Genomic DNA, 17,279 nt, shown 5'->3' with positions numbered 1-17,279 from the left:
CAAAAAGGGACAGTGTGTATTATTCAACGCCTACTGGTGGAAGAGGAGAACTTCATTGGTTAAAAAAAGACAATATTGAGTAAAAGAAAGAAGCAAATATGAATCAACTATCGTACAAACTTGCATTTTTCAAACTCGTAGGTTGAACAATTTGCATTTATTTGACATAACATGAGCTTCACTAAAAGAGAGTTTAAACAATTGGCTGCCATCTTGCTGCTAATGCATACCTGTCAACCTGTACGGTTTTGCCATACAACGTACGTTTTTCATGCATTTTAAGACGAGCACAACGTATAAAGAAATCTGTACGGAAAAACGCAAATTTGTCAATGATGGGTACCATCCGGTATACACCAACTATCACGAAACGGCAAATCAATCAAGTCAAAGGAGTTCGCCGTGGAAGGCTCTATCTCGGTATGGGTTTTTTCGTTTCAAACAAAGCGAAACGGTTTGATGCTACTGTGCGCATGCGTCTGCAGGCTGGGGATTTCCCATCATGCGTCATTCAAAAAAAAAAAATATGGTGTGCAATTATTTTGTATTTTGTACGGGAAAATACGACAGTTTGTACAGGCATGGAGCCGTGGAGGTTGACAGGTATGCTAGTGGTACTCCAAAGAAACAAAAACTTTGTGAAAGGCTGGGCAAAAAAAACAGAAGTTACATAATATCTGTTTCTGATCTTCCTATTGCTTTGTAGCACTCGTGCTAAGTTAAACTACGTTATACAGCAACATCTAGAGGTCAAATATTCCAGTGTACCTTTAAGAGTAAAAACAAACCATGTTCCAAGCATTCACTAGTGTCATTAAAGTGACAGTGTGTATTTTAGTGGCTTGTAGTGGTGAAAAACCAAACCTTGATTTATTTAATAAAAACAGTATTGATTAAAAAAATAAGCAAACACACCTAAACTATTATATAAATGAGCACTTTTAAAGGTGAGGTGCTTTTGATGTGTCCTTAATAAAGTGTAAAGTTGAATATTTTCGCAATTAAAGGCCCCAGGTGTGGTACTTGACCAATACATGGCACTGTGTTGACTAATGTGAATTAAACCCAGTGCCAATTGATCACAGCATAGCAGCAAGATGACAAACAAACATGAAGGCAGGTAATAGTTAGGAATTTCAGTATATAAAAGAAATAAAAAAATCCTCTATATCACAGAGCGGAGCGAGAAACAGGAAATAAGGACCCATTCAATTTATTGTGGGAGGATGAGGAGGGTGCACACACTCCATCCAGGGATCGATAGTTGCAGAGTGGATTAGAAATCCAAACGAAACATCAGACGAAAAATAAAACAGGATCAAATACGGGCAGATTCACAGAACTAGGCACTTAACAGGATTTAACAGAAGTCTCACATAAGTCTCACAGACGTTTCACAGAAGTTCAACAAGTATAACAAACGCTCCCGCAAAGCACAGTTCAAAGGAGCGCGTTTAAGTACTCCAAGAGCAATCAGTCAAATGCGTCTCAGCCGGTGTTCATGGGCGGGTCCAACTGGGCGCCATGGCAACCGCGCTAGAAGTGACAGAATCCCCCCCTCTAGGGACGGCTCCTAAAGTCCCAACAAAAAATAAATACATCACCCCCCAGAATGGGCTGATGTTCCCGAGGAAAAAGCAGGAACGGGGAGAGGCAGGGCTGGTAGGCGGACGAATCGGAGTCGCGGGCGGATGAACCGGGCTAGTAAGCAGACGAATCGGAGTGGCGAGCAGACGAGTCGGAATGGCGGATAGAAGAATCAGACAGGCGGACGGGTGAATCAGGCAGGTAGAAAGGTCGACAAACCGACATGGTGGGCTGACAGACGGACGAGTCTGACAGGCGGACAGGCAAATCAGGCAAGCAGACGGGAACCTCAGGCAGATCGGGCGTTGCAGGAAAGTCGAACGGGCGAGTTGAAGAATCGGAGTGGCAGGCAGACAAATCGTAGTGGCGAGCAGAAGAATCAGACAGGCGGACGGGTGAATCAGGCAAGCAGGCGGGAACCTCAGACAGATCGGGCGTTGCAGGAGAGACGAACGGGCGAGTCGAAGAGTCGGAGTGGTTGGAAGACGAATCGGAGTGGCGGGCAGACGAATCCGAGTGGTGGGCATACGAATCCGAGTGGCGAGCCGGGGAGACAAGCAGACGAGCTGGGGAGTCAGACTGACAGACGGGTATGGAGGGTTGGCCGCGAGCCGCGGCGTTGAGGCCGACAGACGCGCCAAATTCAAGGCACAGCACTTGCCACGGAGGGCGGGGCCGTGGGTCGGATGGGCAGGAAAGGTGACGGCGCGGCCGGAGAAGGGGCCCCGGGAGGTGGGGCCGTTGCCGACAGGAGCTCATTCAGCTGACGTGACACGAACTCAATCCGCTGAGCTAATTGCTCCATCTGGCGTCAAATTTTGCTCGACCTGCAGTTGAAGGGCGGTGACATCACTGGGCGATCACCAGACGGCGCCCTCCATCCGATCCAACTGCCGGAGAGCGTAGGGAGTATCCAGCTTCCTCCAATCCGCGCTGGTGTGATCATTCGCTGGGTTCAAAACTGGCGGGAGCCTTCTGACACGGAGCGGAGCAGGAAAAAGGAAATAATAATAATAATAATAATAATAATTTCCTTTGTATTGTCATTCTTTGTAACAATGTACACAGAACGAAATGTCGATACACCTGACCCGTTGTAGCGAGCCGATGCAGCCGCAGCCAACAGAGGGCGCCGCCATTTTACCAATTAGGAATGACTCGGCCGAGGCGCGAACCAGCGACCTCCCAGTCTCAAAGCGGGCACACTACCATCTAGGCTACTAAATAAGGACTCATTCGCGTAGACGTACTCACAATTTATTGGGGGAGGATGACGAGGGTGCGCACACTCGATCCGGGGATCGATGGTCGCGGAGTGGATTAGAAATTCAAACAAAAGAAAAGAAATACGGGCAGATTCACAGAACTAGGCATTTAACAGGATTTAACAGAAGTCTCACATAAGTCTCACAGACGTTTCACAGAAGTTCAACAAGTATAACAAATGCACCCGCAAAGCACAGTTCAAAGGAGCGCGTTTAAGTACTCCAAGAGCAATCAGTCAAATGCGTCTCAGCCGGTGTTCATGGGCGGGGCCAACTGGGCGCAGAGGCAACCGCGCCAGTATCTGGCGCCACCCGCCTGGGACTAACTGGGCGCCATAGCAACCGCGCCAGACGTGACACTCTACCTGTGATATTTTTAAATGAAAATTAAGTTTGGTATGATCGTTCATACGCACGGCGGCGCAGTGGTTAGCGCATGTGCGGCACAGTTCATGTCTTGGGAACCTCCTGCGTGGGTTCAAATCCAGCTCCAGACTTCCTGTGCGGAATTTGTATGTTCTCCCCGTGCTTGCGTGGGTTTCCTCCGGGCACTCCGGTTTCCTCCCACATTCCAAAAACATGCATTTCAGGTGAATTGGCCGGTCCAAATTGTCCCTAGGTGTGAATGAGCGAGTGAGTTGTCTGTCCCCGTCTGCCCTGCGATTGGCTGGCAACCAGTTCAGGGTGTCCCCTGCCCACTGCTCGATGATTACTGGGATGGGCTCCAGCACCCCCGCGACCCTACTGAGGATAAGCGGTGTAGCTAATGAGATGAGAGATGAGATGAGATGATCGTTCATGTATTTTTGTCTGGTATTCAAATCAATTTACTAAATCCAAGTTTTTTGTACCATTAGGAGGCACTAAATCTTACACACTGTCCATTTAAGTATGTGCTAACTATTTCCAGTTCAAAGATCTCTTATGCTATTATTTTCATCGCGGCCCTACGCTTTTATCTTACTTTTAGCAAAGCTGTTTGTGTCAGAAGACTTTAAGTAGCAGCAAATAGTGGGTGCTCATCCATTCAGGGATTTAAAAAATGTGTCTGGTGTAGCATGAAAATGGTGAAAGTAAGATGTAAAGTCTAAATGCTAACCCAAACTCCAAGAAATATTAGACAAAAAGTAGAGTTTATTCAAATGTGTCTGAGAAATGAATGTACTACATGTACTGGTACACGTACTGGTAGGCGTTACAGGGCCATACTAGCCAAATCAAACAGACTCAGAGACAGCTTCTTCCCAAAAGCTTTCACCATTCCCAACTCCAGTATGCAATAAAAAACTGAACCGGAATTAATCATCATTTTGCACTACCGTATGACAGCATATTTGCACCTCTTCAGACACTTTAGATATAGCCGACAGTAGCTCAATACTGGTTTTATTGCAAAATGTTCTTACCTGATTTTATTCTATTTTTTTTATTCTACATATTTCTTATTCCTATTTAAGCGTGCACTTGTGGTAGAACTTAAATTTTAACTATAAAGGCATTCAATACTTGCATGCGCCTCATGAACAAGCCAACAGAGTCTGCAATGGTGACACAAGCCGGGTGACCACGGATGTAAGTGAAAAAGTTCCAAATTCCGCTCAGCTCCTTTAAATACTTGCAGGTCGAAAATTTTGCATTTGTTTGACGTAACATGAGAAAAAGAAGATAATCCACCGTTTTGCTGTTAAAGGTACCTCCAAAACCCCCAAATCTTGCATAAGGCTGGGCAAAAAATTACGAGAAAAGAGTGTGCTTTTTGTTTTGTTTTTTGAGTCTCTGTACTTGAGATTCTTCTTTATTCTTCTAGCACTCTTTTTCAGTTGCACCACAAAATACAGCAACATCTAGTGGTCAAATAATACACACTGACTCTTTGAGACTCTTTGTTATTAAGGGCTATACAAATAAAAATGACTTGATTTGAAAAAATGACTTGAGGTGCATTGTATTCATAGCAAAACGAAGCTGCACTTTCTGCAATTTTGAGTTGGAGACGGACACAAGAAACAGAGGAATCGAAATCAGTACCAGTTTTGTTTCCTCACCATTCTTTTGCATACTGAATAATCAACATATTTTATTATAATGGTTTCCGTGTAATTACACAACAGTCCAAGGGGCGTGGCTTTGCAATGAATCCAAAGTTATTTGACGGGGAGGAAGCCATATGTAAAAATGGGAGGGTTGTCATCTGAATACTTGGACATCTGTTGTGGGGGACCACAGGGTTCTATCCTGGGTCCAAAGTTATTTAATTTATATATTAACGATATTTTTAATGTTTCAAAACTATTGAAAATAGTAATATTTGCAGACAACACTAACATTTTTTTTCAAATGATAACTATATTGATTTGGTAACCTGTATTAATCGTGAATTAAATAACCTAAAAGTATGGACGGATATAAATAAATTATCTTTAAATTTAAATAAAACCAAAGTAATAATATTTGGTAATCGCAAGGCAAATCAAGATTTAGAAGCAAAAATGGATGGTGCTGCAATAGACGCTGTATCAGAAATTGAGTTTTTATGGGTCATAATAGACAATAAATTAAGCTAGAAAACACACATCAGACACATACAAAGTATCTCAAAGCATTTTAATAATTAATAAAGCCAAATTCATTTTAAACTATAATGCATTGTATTTATTATATTGTTCTCTAGTTCTGCCATACTTAACATATTGTGCAGAAGTCTGGGGCAATAATTACAAAGGTTCACTACAGCCCCTTTTTATCTTTCAAAAACGTGCAGTTAGAACCATACACAAGGGGAGGGTATCGAGATCATACTAATATTTTATTCCTGCTGTCAAAATTATTAAAATTAGATGATTTTGTAAAATTTTTCACTGCACAACTGCTATTTAAGGTCAACAAAAACATAGTGGCAGAAAACATTCATAAATTATTCATTCGGAAAGAGGGAAATTATAATTTAAGGGGCTGTAGTGAATTCATAATCCCAAAGGTGACAACCACCAGGAAAAGTATGTGTGTGTCTGTGTGTGGAGTCAAGCTTTGGAACGGATTGCAAGACGAAATCAAACGGTCTCCAACTATTCACTTGTTCAGGTTTAAATACAAAGGAACATTCCTGGCGGAATACAGAGATGAGGAGGGTGGGGTATGAGTGGTGCGGGAGATTGGGAATAGTGCGTCCAGTTAACTTTGTGTTATTGTTGCTATTCTCATATCATAACAGTTATTATTAATATAATTACAAGTGTTGTTATATCATTGGTGTATTTGGTAGGGAAGATGAAGGGGTAGGTAATATAAGCATTTGCTTCTTACTACCCCTTTTTGTACATATTATGTAACGTTATTTTGTTGTTGAGTAATTGTTTTTGTTCTGTTTTTATTTTTATGTTGGAATACATTTTTTTATTCATTCATTCATTCTCTATGTCCTGGAGCTTTTTTTGCCAATAAACAATAAGTCATCTTTGCTTACCGTAGTCCAACTCTGAGGCAGGCCACCGAGTACTGGTCCAGAAGTAAGGAGTCTGAAATCGAAGGATAACTTTGGCGGATCAGAGTTGAGGTGAGATTATTTTAAAAAAAAATATTGAATGAGGGATGGAAGATACCTGGAAGCGGTAAGGTGATTCATCCGGACGTAGCACAAGCGATCTAGGCTCCTTGAGAGGGTAAATATAGCCAAACCGCACTAGCATGCCTCCGAGGTGCAGAGCCTCTAAATGAATCATAAATGTGATCAACACCCCATGCATAAATTCCCAATATTTGGAAGATCTCGTTAAATGGTTTACAGTTCTGCATCATTGTGAAATACACAACTGTTGTTATTGTTGACAGAATACAATAAGAGCATTTCTAGAGACATATTTTAGAAAATGAATCTCAGCCTCTTCTTATTTCCCCATAGAGCTTCATCACACAAATGCATCAATCCATCCGTTTTCAATTGGACTTGTAATCATTATTGTTGCATGGTAAGAGGGAACGTGTCCCAACTGACTTGAGCAACAGGAGATTGCAGGGCACATTTAAACAAGTGTAAACATGCACGCCATGGTTACCCTTTCATGTGTAATTTGGCATGTGGAAGGGAGCTGAAATACTTCCAAAATAACATTTAAAGAAAACATTTGACAGTAAAAATCACAAGCCAGACAATGAACACTGGGCTTTGGTCTGACGACCTCTGGACAATGAAGCACCAGAAATTGGGTTTTGCTTTTGGCTAAAGGAAAATATAAAAAATGAAATAAACTGAAAAAGTGGCACAGAAATAATTTGTGACAGTGTAACGTAAAAATGAGGTGAGGCTCACAGAGGAAGTTTGTGTCTGGATATTTTCACTTTACACGAGAGAAGGAAGAAGATGGAGAGGGAAGTCAAAACGCCAGCTCTACCAATCTTACACCAACAAGAGATTTTTTCCGAAGTTCCCTCTTCTCCCACGTTTTTGGTAGCTTCTAGACAAACTTGGGTTGTTGTCTGCATGGTAATACTACAGAACTAACTATCTACAGTCCAGCAGTTTGAATTTGGAAAAACTTGTTTGTGACAGTCAGTATTTCTTCCCCTTGGTTGGATGGCTGGTGCAAAGCTATATGCAATATGCAGTGTGATTAGTTTTTTGCATTAGGCAAGACTGACTCCAGCACCACCACAATCATCATCATTAGGTCCCCTCTTCTCCTGTTTTCTTATAACTACTGACTGTCCTCTCCCAAAAATAGAAAGACTGTTCACTGCAGCAGCTTCAAGTTATTTTTAATCATAAACAACCACTTTAAAAAAAGTACCTAAGTAGAAGGAACTTGCTTTTGTCATTTTTATTTCATATCTCTCAGCAGTTTTACTTCATTCGTTGCACTTTGTTGTCCGTCAGGATTATTTTAAAAGCACTTTGATGTCCTTTTGTAGCACGGCAGCGCAGTGGTTAGCGCCTGTGCGCCACAGTTCTGAGGTCATGGGATCAAACCTTCCTGTGTGGAGTTTGCATTTTCTCCCCGTGCTTGCGTGGGTTTCCTCCTGGTTTCCCGGCTTCCTCACACATTCCAAAAACATGCATGTCAGGTTAATTGGCCGGTCCAAATTGCCCTTAGGTATGTATTAGCAAGTGAGTTGTCTGTCTCTGTGTGCCCTGCCTGCGACTGGCTGGCAACTAGTTCAGGGTGTCCCCTACCCATTGCCCGAAGATAGCTGGGATGGGCTCCAGCACTTCCGTGACCCTACTGGGGATAGGCGGAGCAGATAATGGATGGATGGATAATGGATGGATAAACCTACTTAAATCAGAAGCTGTGAATATGACCGTACTATACAAAGAAGTGTATCAACTTGAACCATGAATTCATATTTTTGTGCAAAATGCAAACGCGCCTCGTGTCAAAGAGTACAACGTCGAGAAGACCACAGGAGCGAGGTGTCATAGTGGGATATGGTCAATGATGGAAAAAACATAGCTCTCAAAAGAAATGATAATAGGATGATTATCAATGATGAAAAGCAACCCAGAACTTGCTGGTTTAAGATCAGGTAATTGTGTAATTTTGTAACTGTAATCCTGTGCAGTCCTTTGAGACATTTTTGTGATTAAGGGCTATATAAATAAATTTGACTTGACTTGACTAGAACTTAAACAGTGGTTTTGCATGGCCTGAAGAAAAGTATAAAATTCTTGCTTCAATTGTCAATTGCACACCATTTCCAGAATGTAGCCTGGACAGAATATTCTACCATTAAAAAACTTCTCAAGTAGTAGTAGTACATCTCCGGCCTCGGATTCTACAGACATTCTCATCACCTAAAATTAAATTAACAACTGAAGGAGAAGAGAGGAAAACTACTGTCCTTTAAACAGCACAAAAGCAACGTTTTAATTATTCTTATTATTTTGTCAATATTTCCAGTATTACTGTAAATGTTAATTTCGGTGCCTCCCTAATATCACGCATGTATAAACACACCCATTTTTTCAACTTAACCCATTCGACTAGAAGTAAAAATAACCATGACCTATGTAGTGTAATTTAATTAGTCCCTACTGATTCTTTCCCTTCCAAATGGACCACTTTTATTTTTTCCCCAGCCTCTAATTGAGTAGAGAGCTATAAATTCTCCTGTGGTTGCAAATCTCCTTCATCGAGACGGGTCGCCAGGTGGGTTGATCAAACTCGTATCCTCTGGAGAGCACATTCCTGTTTACTCGAAACAGCAACCCCATGATAAATATGACTGCTCCCACTCAGCTGAATGTGGGATGAGCACAATAACCAGGCAACACATACAATAAGACGTCCACATTACAAACATGCGCTCTCTTCAGCGGGCAGGGAGGACTGAAGCAGTTTCTAGTTGTATTAATTACTTTCCCGACACAGTGAATTGTGAAGATTCACTTGTAAAGCCCCTCACCTTCTTCGGATATGTTGTATTTGTGGATGAGCCAATCGATGATGTCACGCCCTGCAAAATCGTGAGACAGGAGACAAAAGGTGGGAGAAAGGAGTATAAAGTTCCCCACTTGCTCTTAGTCAGGCACATTTTTTTCTAAAAAAAAAATCACAGCTGCATTATGCATGAGCATTGGGACAAACTTGCTGCAGCGGGAATTTATAAGCGCGCGCACACACACACACCTGTCATGGCGTGTGGGATGACGGTTATAAGAAGCCTCTGGTTTCTCATCTTCACGCCCATGTCCGGGTCCTGCATGGCCACAATCACTTTCTCCATCTGGAAGTTTACACAGGCACATGCAACGGAATAAGCAGGTTGGGATACTGCATCCCTTTATGACTTGTTTTCATTGGCAGGCGTTAATTGCACTGGAGTCAGACAGAATTACACACGGGATCATCCCAGGGGTCGTGTCCTCACCCTTTAAAGAAAGGGAAAAGTGCGGCTGCATGCAGCAATCTCAGCTTGGCATCAGCTGACTTTTGAAAAAACTGTGACAAAGCAGGTATTGATCCCTTCATCCAGCTTGACAGGACCCTAATGACACTGTTAAAATGTATACAATAAAGGAGAACTTCTTTCTGTTTCTTGTTACCAATCGTGCCTCATGTCAGAAGCAGAATTACTGGCAGAACACATCAGGGATAAGGCTGCAACCCATAGTCAGCGTTGTCGACAAAAATCGATAATAGAAATAGACAACAGTGAATATAACTGTATAATATAACATATATATATATATATATATATATATATATATATATATATATATATATATAATATAACAGACTCAGAGACAGTTTTCTTCCCCACAGCCATTACCACCCTAAACAGACACCGCACAAAAAACTGAAAAACTCTTGCAAAAACACTACCTCACACGAATGTAAAATGGCACTCACGTCTATGTTCTTGCACATGTTGACTGCACTATGTTTACTGCTCAAAACAGACACCGCACAGAAAAAAACTGAAAAACTTGCAAAAACACTACCTCACACGAATGTAAAGTGGTACTCATGTCTATGTGCTTGCACATGTTGACTGCACTATGTTTACTGCTCACCTTGCACAATGTGGACCATTTTTTTCTGCACTATGATGACTATGTTTGCACCAACTTATATGTTGACTATTTTTTTGCACTATGATGACTCTTGCACCAAATGCAAAATTGCACAACCCTTACGATACCAACTGTATGTAACATCCTACATGCCGACATTTCTTGTGTAAATATCATGTAAATTATAACTATAGCCTTATCCTCCTTGATTTACAACCTTATCTTCTCTGTTCCTTTATCTTCTTGGCTTTTTACCTCAGTGTGAATGTGTGATACTGGAGTGTCATGCCCAATTTCGTTGTCACAATATGTTAACCCATTTTGTAACAATGACAATAAAGGTATACATGTATTCTATTCTATTCTATTCTATTCTATTCTATTCTATTCTATTCTATAAATACCACCTATTGTCACCAGACATGTTTTCCCAACAGTGAGAGGGATCTCTGCATGATTATAATCTCTGCAATGGACAATAGCATCTCTTTTTCGAATGGTAACATAAACATACCAAAAGAGCAGCGTTACGATCGACTACACGTACCAAACTTCTAAAGTTTTGGAGCATTTTAGCATTGATAAGCTCAATAAAAAGACTGCTTGCAAAGTTTGTAAAGCGGATCTTGCATATGATGCAGGTAGATCGGTGAAGATCAAACATTTTGAGAGCATGTTGGACAGTTGAACGAAACCAAGTCCGACTTACCTCAGAGATTCAAATAAACTTGAAGCCGATATGGTTTTGATGACTTGAATTATACATTTTACATGAGCTTGAGCGTTGAAGGATTTTATACTACATTTGACTATAAGGGATTTTGTACGATCAAATACAAATTACATTTAAATGCAAAAGATATTCACTGGATGAGCTGTGGGGCGAGGTCAATGCAACCGTGTGAAGAATAATGTTTACAGAAACAACGGGAACTGGGACAAAGGCTGATAAGATAATCAGCACATCTGACGACGCAGAGGGGCCCTGATGACGGGGGACGGCAGGCGATCTTTGGAGAACAAAGCCCTAATGACGTGGAAACGCTCTGGGATGTTTTGACCATTTCAGACATCGAGGCGACGAGGTGGAGCCCACGTGCGGGGTTATCCTGACGCGCCCATGGGAGGAGCCGGGGCGCCGGCTTGTGGAAAAAGGCATGGGCCTGGAGAACTTCAGGAGATTGAGAAAGGGAAAAGGTTGAGGGAGAATCGAGAGAGGAGGCTCGACGAAGACTCGAGCGACACTAATTCGGCTAATTCTACTAATTCGATGGAGTTCACTTAGTTAAATACTTTAAGAAAATAAATCTGCCCCGTGTGGAAATGTCGGTCTCTTGTCCGTCTTTTCACAAAAAGAAACGAGCATGCATTGTTGGGCGAATGTAAGTTATGTTTGGTTAATGGAGTCAGATAACTAATTCGAACAATTTGGTAAACGGTACATTTTAATATCTAACAGCGTTATGCCGGATGAAATGAAGAATAAACGTCACTTGTTAAAACCGTTTAATTACAAATTGTTTAAACTGAATCATTAAGTAGTTTTGTTCCAAACTTTGCAGTTGACAACTGAGTTCATCTCACATATAGACATCCTATTTGTTTTATTTACAGTTCTATAGTCAAGTCATGTTTATTTGTAGAGCCCTTAATCACAAAGAGTCTCAAAGGGCTGCACAGACCATAGATTATTCCAAACCACAGACTATTATTACACCATCCCCTGATCTAAAACTTACATGAGGGCAAGGAAAAACTCAAAAACCTCAGCATGGGGAAAATTTAAAAAACCTTGAGAACGGAGCACACATGAGGTAATCCCCCCTTCCAGAATCACTTTCAAACATATTTGTTTTTATCGGGGGCTTTTTTTGGGTGCCTTTTGGCTTTTTCCTGTTGCTAATGTGCTTAGGTTACAGGCATGAAATTGGATTACTTGTTTTTTACAGATAATGTTTTTCCCCTGTCCTTAAATATGGACGGAGGCTTATTCAATGTATCTACATCTCTACTGACTGAGAACAGTGCCTACATGGTTTTAGTGTATTTCTATACTGATCCCGAACATGTTCCATAGAAGAGGTACCCAGTTTATTATCATTCGCCACACAATTCAATCAACTTCGTGCTAAATTTAAGAAAAAGAAGAAACTTATTAGATGATTCGACTAATCATTTCAATAGTCGGTGACAAGTTGACTGTTAAAATAGTTGTTAGTTGCAGCCCAATACCCTAATCAGGATTCGCTTACAGACCTCCATAGAAAACCCTCACTCTGTCCATCTACAGACGCCCCCTCCCCATCCATTAAGCATCACTTTCTGCCATCTGGTGACCTCGTCAGACCTCATTGGGCTTAAACCGTCTGATTCAAACACTCACTATGAGCAAATGCTCCGTTTCTAATTGATCATATGCATACGACACACAATTTACAATTTTAGTATTAAGTGCAGGCTTCGAAAACTTTTTCATGGACAAAATTAAGCACTTTTTTAAGGACTTTCAGAGACATTTTTTTTCAATTAACCCAGTGCCAATAAAAGAAAAAATCTGGTGTGAATCACGTATTTTGCACATCCACAAATGTATCGGTTATTTACATACGCAATTTTTAATCTTGCATGTCTATTTATCAAGACTTATGATTTTTAGATCTTGAGTAAATCGTGAATATGTTTTTGGACCTCAAAGATACGTTTGAAATATGTTTAGGCATATAAGGGTTGTGTAAAAATGTAGGTAATATGTAGCGTATGTTTTCATTTGCAAGAGATTCTTCCAACTGCAATTTACCACGGGTAAACTCTACCTATTTTTTTTTTTTGCATGGTTCATGATAAATGACCATAATTGAGGCATAATCCTTGCACTAATACACATTTCACAGTGCCCTGTTTAGGAGTAGCATGGTCTTGTCCCCTTGGGCGCGACCCATAGGGAGCAATGACACTTCATAGGACAATGCCATGCGAACTAATGTCAGCTGCCGTTAATCATGAGGGAAGAAGAAATGCAATGGCAAAGCGTAGCCACCAGAGAGTAGTCCTTTTTGAGCAGACTTGTTGAATAACATATCAACAATTTCAAACATTTACAAGCACTGTACCCAAAATTCAAGCACTTTCCAAACCTTGAAAACACAATATCAAAATTAAGTAGTTTCAAGGATTTCAAGCACCCGTACAAACCCAGTAAGTGTCTGAAATATACATTTTAATGTTTAATATTAGCTCCAAGAATTTTTTTCGTGTGTTTTTCAATACAAAAACTTGATTTTATATGGTCCCTCTTCAAAAATACTTGTGTCAATAACAAAACCACTTCACTTCATTATTTTTGAAACAAACAAATAGCAATCAAAATAATGATATTGCATATAAGTATTTTACATTGAATCCAGAACTTTTAATTTAAATAAAACACTTGCAAATCTCTGCATTTTTAACGCATGATAATGATAGTGTAATGATTTTCCTGGGTTAAATCAACTACTGTCCAATTCTTTCCAGCGTAAATAAATCTCGGATTTAGCCCCCAACAACTCTTACCTTTCGAAAGCATGCCATTTGTTCCCGGTGCCAGCCTCCTCTTGCCAAAGTGTTGATGGTCATCTTTTGTGATGCTGGAAGAAGCCCTACTCACTACTCAGTGGATGGAGCAGCATCAAGTGCGAGAGATTTTAGTGGCGGCGGAAACGCGCACGCCACGTGCACGCTTCCCTCTTTACCATTACGCGCACCACAATGGCGCTAAAAGCGGATTAGAAAGGGGCAGATTGATTTGGATGGATAAAATATTCGTTGCAATGATCAGAGTACACAGCAGAATTAAAACCAAAGCAGTCGCTGAGTTTTTTTTTTGTGTGTGTAACAAACATAATGTTAGTATGTATGAAAAAATATTTCTGTATTCGTCATATAATTGTATTATTATTATCATTAGTATTATCATTAGTATTGTCATTATTATTATCATTATTATTATTGTTAATATAGCATCACGGCAGTTGTGTGGTTACCGCACAGCCTCTTTGTGCAGAAGTTCAGGGTTCAAGTTCCCCTAACACAGCCTCCCCGTGTGGAGTTTGCATATTCTTCCCGTGCCTGCAGGGGTTTCCTCCCACATTCCCAAAAATATGCATGTCAGGTTAATTAACCAGGGACAAGTTACATGAAAATACCAAACATTGAACAAGTATTATTTGTTTTAATGCCCATTTGTATTTGGGAAACCTTTACGGATTGTTAGGGAAAAAACTATATGACTAATGTCGCGTTTACCAAATTGTTCAAATTAGTTATCTGACTCCATTAACCAAACACAAACTTCATTCTCCTAACAATGCATGCTTGTCTCTTAATTTAGGGGAAAATATTGACAAGCGACAGGCATTTCCACACGGGGGCAGATTTATTTTCTTAAAGTATTTAACTAAGTGAATTCCATCAAATTTAGCCGAATCATTGTCAAATTAGTGTAATTTGTCTTCGTCGAGCCTCCCTCTCATTCTCCCATCTGATCTCCCGTCCCTGCTTCCGTCTTCTGTCCACATCTTTTCAAAAGCCGCCGCGTCTGCCACCCCCCATTGGGCGGGTGAGGTGCCAGCTTCACCACCTCCTCGCCGAAAGGCGCCGCCACGTCTAAAAAACTCACAACAAGAAAGCTTATCAGCCAAACAATGTCTCCTTTCCCGCGTCACAGGCTCCTCTGGCGTCAGCCCTTGTCCCCCTTCTTGCTGTTTTTCTGTAAACATCATTCTTGTCTAGGCTACAATTACCTCGCCCCACAGCTCAGCCAGTGAATATCTTTTGTATTTAAATGTAATTTGTATTTTATCGTAAAAAAAATCGCTTTTAGTCGAATATATATAAAAAATAAAATCCTTCAGGATAAAATAAATTGTTCTACTTCACATTGAAAGACAATGTATATTTGTATTTGCGAATATAGAACTTGGCTAAGATTGGCAATGAAGGTTTCTTTTAACTTCAAATAGTCCAAGTACAACATCTTTCCAAAATAGTTTGAACCCATTTTCAAACTTATGAGCTGTAAAATTACAGTTTTTTGATCAGAATTTTGTCACCACGGGGCATGTGGTACAGGTTCAGGGGAACACACTGTAGATTTAATATAATTTTTTTGTAATATGTACTTTTTGGAAAAAATGACTGGAGTTTACCCCACCAAAGTGTGTATAAGTTTACGATTATCAGTAGTTGCGTCTGTAAAGTGACGTTAATAATTATAACGAACTTGGTTTTATATACTTCAGATGTTTTTTCCTGTGATAACAGAGAGTCTGACTCCTTTTTTTTAATTAATCCGTCTACGATAGCAAAATGTTGTTCCTTCCCGACTTCCGTAGTACCCGGAAGTGGCCCGGCGACGATTAGAGGCCATTGGTCTGTCGCATTAGCATCCTCTCTAGATTTTCCTATTTTGCAAAATTCTCCCGAGGTATGAGCTTGTTTCAGTCCACTAGTTCTGTTTTTTACTGCTATGAAAGTGTTTCCATGCACCAGTTATGTATGTGTTGTGGAAATCATTGACGTTAGCTTCGCTTGCTAACAATAGCCGAAGCAGAATGAGTGACTCGCTTTTAACCTAAATAGTTTTTTCTGAATGTATAACTGTATGAAGAAATGCGGCTTTTGTTTCTGTGGAACTTTTAAATGGGAGGACTCTTTAGTTTTACGCAATTGATCCTAATATAATGATGTTAATTCCTAACATTACATCGTGACACATGATTCTGACTTGAATTCCAATAAATACGTATTAACCATTTTAGCTAAGCAAACGTGGTCAATTATAATTCCAAGAGTTTCCCCACTTATCTTTTCCCCCCTGTTTCCATAACGATTGCTGGGTTAAGTGGTTGTGTTATGAATTTATTGTATCCTGGTTTGTGGCATAAAGTCAAGTAAAGTCGTGTTTATTTCTATAGCCCTTAATCACAAGAGTTCTTAAAAGGCTGCACAGACCACATAGGATTGCAAAACACAGACTAATATTACACCATCCCCCGATCTAAAACCTACACAAGGGCAAGGAAAACTTAAAAACATCAAGATTAGGACAATGAAGAAACCTTGAGAAGGGATCACATGAGGTCACCCCCTTTCAGGACGACCAGGCTGCAACGGATTTTGCAATAACAAACAATACACAGATATTGTCAACATGAAATATAGGTCATTCATCAGCTATAAAATATAAGTGTCTTTTAAGACGTTTTCATGCTGTATTGCAAAAAGACCAACATTTAGAACACGTTTACCACACATTCTGTGCTTACGTTTGCCCCAATGATTTCTCGTTGGTTTGTCTTTCCTGTAGAAGCCCCCTTCCGCGGCCTACCATTCGCTACTGGTGACACACACAAACAAACTTGTGCATTTAGGCTGATCCCCTAATTTCAGTGCTGTCCTGAGCAAGGGCAGAATAGGTACCATTCAGATGGCGTTGAAATTCGTGAATTTGTTTAATAAGTAGTGGAGCAAACCAAGTTGTTAGGCCATTTGAGTTACGCATTTCTAATAACGTGTTACGGTTCTTGTTACCGAGATAAGTTATTGCGTCCCAGGAACGTGTTACTCCAGGGACTGTGATATGATTATAAATATTTGGGTTCCCCTAGGTCGTAATGGGAGACATTCGTCAGTCCTTGTTGCCTCGTGATGTGCTGAGTGCCGCCAAGGAGCTTCTGTACTACTTGGACATCTACATCAGTAACCTGGTGCAATCTGGTAGGCAGCCTCCTCAAGTGGACACAAAGACCGTGGAACTCATTGAGGAATTCATCCTACATGCACCAAAGGACAGAAGCACACTGACCAGGGTAAGGGATGAGGCAGCAATAACAGCCCAACCGACATTGCTCTCAAAACAAATGACTGATCAACTAGGG

The 17,279-nt window shown here is 40.7% G+C and overlaps 2 protein-coding genes across 5 annotated transcripts in view; one reads left to right on the top strand and one right to left on the bottom strand.

The window, feature by feature from the left end:
* Positions 1 to 14,056, bottom strand: part of rgs11 (regulator of G protein signaling 11) — a 32,187-nt gene extending 18,131 nt beyond the window's left edge. Inside the window, exons 1-5 of the mRNA XM_088334914.1 lie at positions 13,915 to 14,056; positions 9,476 to 9,572; positions 9,252 to 9,302; positions 6,452 to 6,558; positions 6,316 to 6,367 (exon numbers count right to left, since the gene is read on the bottom strand). Coding sequence (XP_088191040.1) covers positions 6,316 to 6,367; positions 6,452 to 6,558; positions 9,252 to 9,302; positions 9,476 to 9,572; positions 13,915 to 13,977 — 370 coding nt within the window. The 5' untranslated portion in view covers positions 13,978 to 14,056. The remainder of the gene's footprint in view (positions 1 to 6,315; positions 6,368 to 6,451; positions 6,559 to 9,251; positions 9,303 to 9,475; positions 9,573 to 13,914) is intronic.
* ints15 (integrator complex subunit 15) overlaps positions 1 to 17,279 on the top strand; it is a 38,190-nt gene that overhangs the window by 14,463 nt on the left and 6,448 nt on the right. For 3 of the 4 annotated variants that reach the window (XM_088334915.1, XM_088334917.1, XM_088334919.1), the window contains one exon: positions 17,010 to 17,210. In XM_088334915.1, the coding sequence (XP_088191041.1) occupies positions 17,016 to 17,210 (195 nt within the window). In that variant the 5' untranslated portion in view covers positions 17,010 to 17,015. Of the gene's footprint in view, positions 1 to 15,709; positions 15,827 to 17,009; positions 17,211 to 17,279 lie in introns of those variants that run through there. The other variant, XM_088334916.1, reaches the window with a different exon arrangement.

The sequence above is a fragment of the Urocampus carinirostris genome, chromosome 1 (genome assembly GCF_059441175.1).
Source record: "Urocampus carinirostris isolate Australia breed hairy pipefish chromosome 1, RoL_Ucar_1.0, whole genome shotgun sequence".
Taxonomy (NCBI): domain Eukaryota; kingdom Metazoa; phylum Chordata; class Actinopteri; order Syngnathiformes; family Syngnathidae; genus Urocampus; species Urocampus carinirostris.
This window is presented reverse-complemented; position numbering and strand designations above follow the sequence as displayed.